Source organism: Galeopterus variegatus, unplaced genomic scaffold, assembly GCF_000696425.1.
Source record: "Galeopterus variegatus unplaced genomic scaffold, G_variegatus-3.0.2 Scaffold3820, whole genome shotgun sequence".
Taxonomy (NCBI): Eukaryota; Metazoa; Chordata; class Mammalia; order Dermoptera; family Cynocephalidae; genus Galeopterus; species Galeopterus variegatus.
Window position 1 is genome coordinate 98,714 of NW_007729931.1, and position 7,200 is coordinate 105,913.

At 34.2% G+C, this 7,200-nt stretch overlaps 1 protein-coding gene across 1 annotated transcript in view; it reads left to right on the plus strand.

Moving 5' to 3' along the window:
- The window catches only part of SLC5A12 (solute carrier family 5 (sodium/monocarboxylate cotransporter), member 12), a 67,911-nt gene that overhangs the window by 31,761 nt on the left and 28,950 nt on the right, over window positions 1-7,200 (plus strand). The window contains exon 9 of the mRNA XM_008586076.1: window positions 2,160-2,272. Within this exon, the coding sequence (XP_008584298.1) occupies window positions 2,160-2,272 (113 nt within the window). The remainder of the gene's footprint in view (window positions 1-2,159; window positions 2,273-7,200) is intronic.

The following is a 7,200-nucleotide window of genomic DNA, read 5'->3' on the forward strand; positions in this document are numbered from 1 at the left end:
GCAATGTCCTTGAATTCATGTAATGACTTTACCTTGCTTATGGTATAATTTTAATTTAATGTACTAGTTAATTACTTTTACTGATATTCTATTTAGGATTTTGCATCAATAACACAAAGTCATATTGTTCTGTGGTGCTGATATTAGGATCTCAAGGAAACTAAGAATAAAAGCAATGAGCACCAGAGGATCATACACAAGTAGGGGTGACACTCCATCTTTATTTTGTTCCTTCCTAAATAGTTCTACATAGTGTTTGTTATGGTGGTGGTGGTTTATTTTTCCTTTAAGATTGACTCTTCAGACAGGAGAAATATAGCTGTCAACAGGTTAATTCCTCCAAAAGAGAATGGTTGACTCTCTTGATCCCAAGTCCAAAAATTCCAAGGAAGGGACATACCGGACAACAGATGTTATAAGGAGATTCTACTGCTACAACCATAAGGAGGGTGTAGGGCTAAGGAAAGGAAAAGACAGGAGTGGGGGTGTAATGTGGAGGTGGTGGTTGAGGGATAGGGGAAAAAATTCCACCATTTTGTATCAGCTTTTGAATCTGAGAAATTGTCATATGGATATACCCACCTGCCAAAGCAACGCAGCAGAGGTAGTTTTCCACTTTCTCACTTCAGTGGATTCAACGGTTAACCCTAATGTTTGAAACTTTCACAAGATGTGTTTTGAAACAAAGTTGTTGAGAATATGGAAGCTCTTTTTGTTTGATCATCTCCTTTTCTTATTTGACTTTCATGAAGCTGCAGATAAAAGGGGAGTCTGTCGGAGAACATATGCTGTGCTTTGATTCTTAGGAAAATGAGAATGGTACCCAAAAGTACATACCTTCAATTCCCAGAATGGGTCTTGGGAAGTTTTTACTTGCTACATATATCATTTAGGGAAGGCATAGCTATAGCTTTTCTTCAAGTGAGCACATAGGACGACAAAATAATTTTTGATGAATATGAATGGAAAACTTATAAATCAGTGGCCATGCTATGTTCATCGGCTTGTTTCTTTTTCAGAACTTTTGTTTGTGGATTAATTTCACATCACTTGAATTTAACATAGTTATCTATTCTACTAGTTAAAATATTTCTGTTCTATATGAGGAATTAAATAAGCTTTCATGCTATTCTGCAAAAAGCCCCAGTTTGAGGTGTTCTGACACCTAACCAAGTTTTAGACCCAATAAGATTGAACTATGACTGGAAAGTCAGAGAGAGAATATCAGAATTTTTATGTGGTTTTGGTATTTGCTACTTTCCAGTCTTCTCTCTTCCCCTTTCTTTCTTACTTATTGCATTCTAGCCACTATGATGGCTTCAGGTTGTTGAATGCAACAAGCTCCTTTCCATCCCAAACCATCTGTACATAATTTTCCCTCCCTCCTAGAACATCTTTTCCCCACTTTGTATGGATCCTTTTTCTGCCTATCTTAATTGTCACTTCCTAGGGAATCTCCTAACTATGTATCAGTTTAGGTTTCTGTGGGACATGCTCTTATAGCACCTTGTTGTTTCCCTTCATAACAATGTCATAACTGTAAGCAATTGTATAATTTGTTGTTAAATGTTAGTGTCCCCAGTTAGAGTGTAAGATCTATGTCTTTCTGGTTCATCATTGTATGCCTAGTACCCAGAATAAAGAAACAGATCTATGAATAAATAAATAAATAAATAAATAAATATCTGGTTCATCATTGTATGCCTAGTACCCAGAATAAAGAAACAGATCTATGAATAAATAAATGAATGAATGAATGAATGAATGAATGAATGAATGAATGACAAGCTGTACTGACTCCTGGGTTAGTATAGTCACTGCTTGCTGCCTCTACTCAGACCTAAACATACACACACACAATATCTCTGCTACTCCCTGCTAACTCATTTAACATCTCATTAAGGGGAATTAGTGGTAGTTACAGCATGAAAATCTAGCTTCACGGGAGTTTGTGGAAGAAGTAAAAGAGCATTAGCACAGAAGCAGCTTTGAAGAGTGAGTCAACAGGTCAAGCAGTTCCTATGGATTCCCAGAATATGAACATATGTTTGCATCTGGTTTTTGTAGAGCCCTGCCTTGTCTATCTGTCTTGAAAGACAGTGCAGGCTGGGGGCTCAGCCTTATTTAGTTTGGACTTTCTTGCTTTTTTCTCCCTGTAGCACTGTGGCTGCCAGCATCAATGCCTTAGCAACAGTGGCCTTTGAGGACTTCATCAAGATCTGTTTTCCCCATGTCTCCGACAAGCTGAGCACCTGGATCAGTAAAGGCTTATGTAGGTAGAGCTGGTGAACCTATTATTCCATATCATGAAATATTCATGTATACATGTGGTACATGTCAAAATCTTGCATGTGCTATTCAGGATACACTTACAGGCACAAATGCACACTAAGATACATGGAGAATCTCACATATAAATTCTTACACTTCCAAAGATACCAGCAGGTACAAGGAAAGAATGACCAGTTAGTTTATCTTACATCAATCTTATTTTCAGATGATGTTTTGTGCTCACCCTACACTCTAGACTCATCACATTAACATCTCTTTGATTATGCTGTAAGTTGATCATATTAGCTCCTTTACATGGGAAGATGTTCTGCTCACTATGACCAGTCAATTTGTCTAAGAAAAGTTAAATTCTTTCCTAAAGAATCATCCCTTTTTTACCAAATTCTCAGTAACCTCACATCAAAGAATAGTTGCTTAATTAATTATACAACTGTGTATTATGTTTATAATCACTATAACACTTATATTGAATTGTAGTTTTATAACATTTACTTCTTTTTGAGTATAAATAAATTATATACTTATTTACTTATTATAGTAAATGTACATAATTTGGGCAAATATATGTACTTTGTAAATAAAATTATATCTCTCGAATTTTGATCCTTGTTCTTTTTCCCTGGCATACTGTAGTGCGCATTTTCCTTTGTCTTTATGTATTCCTCGAAAACATGGCATTTGAATGATTGTAAAATATTCTATCAATGGCTTATTTGCTAAATTTTTATGTTATTGAAAATTTTTCGAATTCTTTTCTCACTTTTCGTAACACCATGATAAAGACCCATAAGTATAAATCTTTGCATCTTCAATTCTTCTTTTCTTAGTACAAACTTCCGAGAGAAAATTACCAGGTAAAATAATACAAATTCATTGGCATTCCTTTATATATATTAAGAAAGATTGTTCCAGCAAGGTTGAGTCAATGATTATGTGTAGCAGCAGTGAGTCGTGACATATTTCTTTTTGCTCTTATTATTTTTTGAAATTGACCAAATTAATGTGCAAAATAACATCACATTTTTTCTTTAATTTACACTCAATGATTATGTGTAGCAGCAGTGAGTCGTGACATATTTCTTTTTGCTCTTATTATTTTTTTGAAATTGACCAAATTAATGTGCAAAATAACATCACATTTTTTCTTTAATTTACACTTTTTTTTATTTATAGTGCATTTGAACATTTTTTAGATGGTAAGTAATTATTTGCATGTTTTGGTGAAAAATCCATTTATGCTCTCTGTTTGTTAAGGGATATTAGAAATTTTATCATTTATAAAATTGTTTCATATATAAAGAAAATGAGGGCTTTGTCTATTACAGAATTTCTCACAGTTTAACTTTTAAAATATATTTTTGATGTGTAGAAATTTTATTTTGATCAAATATGTATATCCTTTCCTTTAATTCATATCTTTATGCTTACTACTTTATTTCATTCATAACCAACTTATATATTTATATTTTCTTCTAGATTGTAAATACTCTTATGTTTTATACTTAATATTTGACATATTTAAATTATTTAATTTGTGACTTAAAATGAGGATCTAAGTTGCTTTTTTCTTATATAATCAATTTTTCCAGCATTATCCAATATTCCTCATTGGTTTTTAATATTTTTATTAAAAGCAATATATAAAATTTTTCATATATAAGGATATGTTTTATATTATACACATTTTCATTAAGTTAAATTACTTATGAATTTCAAGACTAATACCATCTTGCTTTATATTATAGCTTTGTAGTGTTTTTATTTTATTTAAAATATCTGGTAGAGGGCCGGCCCGGTGGTGCACTGCTACAGTGCGCCGCTTGGGAAGCGCGGCGGTGCTCCCGCTGAGGGTTCAGATCCCACATACAGACCGGTTCCCGCTCACTGGCTGAGCGAGGTGTGGGAGCAACACCGAGGTTTGCGATCCCATTGCCGGTCCCGGTCCAGTACGGGCGCGACGCTGAGGGTTGCGGTCCGTTGCCGGACATGAAAAAAGACAAAAAAAAAAAAAAATATATATATATATATATATATATATATATATCTGGTAGAACGACTTAGGACTTTTTTTAGCCTAAAAATTAAAAATTTTTCTTTAAAAAAATTTTTTTTATTGAAACAACATTGATTGAACATATTTATAGGGTACAGAGTTATATTTCAATACACGTATACAAAATTTGTTGATCTAGTCAGGGTAATTAGCAAGCAAATTCATAACTGCAAAACTTAATTGTTTCTTTGTGGTGTGCACATTTGATCTCCTCTCTTCTAGTCATTTGGTAACATACAGTAAATCATTGTTAATTATAGGTTCCTGAGTTTGTTGTACAGCAGTGGGACTTATTTTTCCTATCTAGATGTAATTTTGTGTCCATTAACCAGCCTCTCACTATCACCCCTCCACCTTTCCTTTTCCTGCTTCTAGTAACCACAGTTTTTCTCTCTCCCATTAACAGTTCAACTTATTATTATTATTTATTTGTGTTTGTTTTGTTCTCTTTTTTCAGTTCTCACATATGAGTGAGAGCATACAGTATTTCTCTTTCTTTTTTTTAATTTATTTTTTATTTTTTTATTTTTTTGACTGGTAAGGGGACCGCAGCCCTTGGCTTGGTGTTGTCTGCACCCCGCTCAGCCAGTGAGCGCACTGGCCATCCCCATATAGGATCCGAACCCGCGGCCTCAGTGCTACCAGTGCTGCACTCTCCCGAGTGAGCCACGGGGCTGGCCCAGTATTTCTCTTTCTATGCCTGTCTTATGTCACTTAACATAATTTTCTCCAAGCTCATCCATATTGCTTCAAATGGCAGAATTTCATTGTTTTTAATGGCTGAAGAGTATTCCATTGTAGATATGTACAACTGTTTTTTTTTATCCAATTTCCAATGGACATTTAAGTTGGTTCCATATCTTGACTGTTGTGAATAGAGCTGCAATAAACATAGGAGTGCAGGTATCCCTTTCAACATGATGCTTTGCATTTTGGGAGGTATATATCAAGTAGTGGGATTCCTGGGTGATATGGTAGTTCTATCTGAGGTTGTTTGAGAAACCTCCATACTGTTTTCCAAAATGGCTATACTAATTTACAATCCCACCAATAATGTACAAGGATTTCCTTTTCTTTGCATCCTCACCAGCATTTGTTATTTTCTGTCTTTTTGATAATAGCCAGTCTAACTGGGGTAAGACAATTTATCCTTGTGGTTTGATCTGCATTTATCTGTTGATTAGTGGTGTTGAGCATTTTTCCACTTACGCACATTTGTATGTGTTCTTTTGAGAAATGTCTCTTCAGATTCTTAGCCCATTTTTTAATTGGCTTATTTTTATTTTTTTGGTATTGAGGGTTTGAGTTCTTTTATATATTCTGGATATTAGCTCCTTTTTGGATGTGTCATTTGCAAATACTTTCTTCCATTCTGAAGGTTGTCTTTCCACTCTGTTGATTATTTCCTTTGCTGTGCAGAAGCTTTTTAATTGGATAAAATCCCATTTGTTTATTTTTGCTTTTGTTGCCTGTGTTTTTCAAGTCTTAATCTTAAAGTCATTGCCTGGTCCTATGTCCTGGAGCATTTCTCCTATGTTTTCCTCTAGAAGATTTATAGTTTCAGGTCTTAGATTTAAGTCTTTAATCCAATTTGAGTTGACTTTTTATATGGTAATAGATAGGAGTCTAGTTTTGTTCTTCCATACATGGCTAACCAGTTTTCCCAGCACTGTTTAGTGAAGAGGACATCTTTTCCCCAAGGTATGTTTTTAGTGCCTTTGTCAAAGATCAGTTGGCTGTAAGTACTTGGATTTATTTCTGGATTTCTGTTCCATTGGACCAAGAGTCTGTTTTTATGCAGTACCATGCTGTTTTGGTTACTATAGCTTTACGGTATATTTTGAAGTCAGGTAGTGTAATGCATCCCATTTTACTATTTTTGTTCCATTGGACCAAGAGTCTGTTTTTATGCAGTACCATGCTGTTTTGGTTACTATAGCTTTACAGTATATTTTGAAGTCAGGTAGTGTAATGCATCCCATTTTACTATTTTTGTTCAGGATTTCTTTGGCTATCCTAGGTCTTTTGTTCTCCCATGTGAATGTTAGGAATGCTTTTTCTGTTTCTGTGAAGAATGTCATTGGTATTTTGATTGAGATTGCATTGAATCTGTAGATTGCTTTGAATAGTATGGGGCTTTTCCACAACATTAATTCTACCAGTCCATGAGCATGAAAAGTATTTTCATTTTTGTGTATGTGTCCTCTTTAATTTCTTTCATCAGTGTTTTGTTGTTTTCATTGTAGAGAACTTTCACCCCCCTGGTTAGATTTATTCCTAAGTATTTTATTTTATTTTATTTTATTCTGGTAGCTGTTGTAAATGGGATTGCTTTTTTGATTTCTTTTTCTGCTGTGTCGTTGTTGTATAGAAACACTACTGATTTTTGTGTATTGATTTTAATATCCTGCAATTTTAGTGAATTTATTTATTACCTCTATAGTTTTTTGGTGGAGTCTTTATGTTTTTCCATATATAAGATTATGCCATCTGCAAGTAGGGACAATTAGGCTTTCTCTTTTCCAATTTAGATGTCCTTCATTTCTTTCTCTTGACTAATTGCTCTGGCTAATACTTCCATTACTGTGTTAAATAAGAATGGTGAGAGTGTGCATCCTGTCTTATTACTGTTATTAGAGGAAATCTTTCAACTTTTCCTTGTTCAGGATAATGTTAGCTGTAGGTTTGTCATATATGGCTTTTATTAGGTTGAGATACTTTCCCTCTATGCCTAACTTGTTGAGAGTTTTTATTATGAAGGGATGTTGAATTTTATCAAATTATATTTCCATATCTATTGGGATGATTGTATGGATTTGCCTTTCATTTTGTTGATGTGATGTATCACATTTATT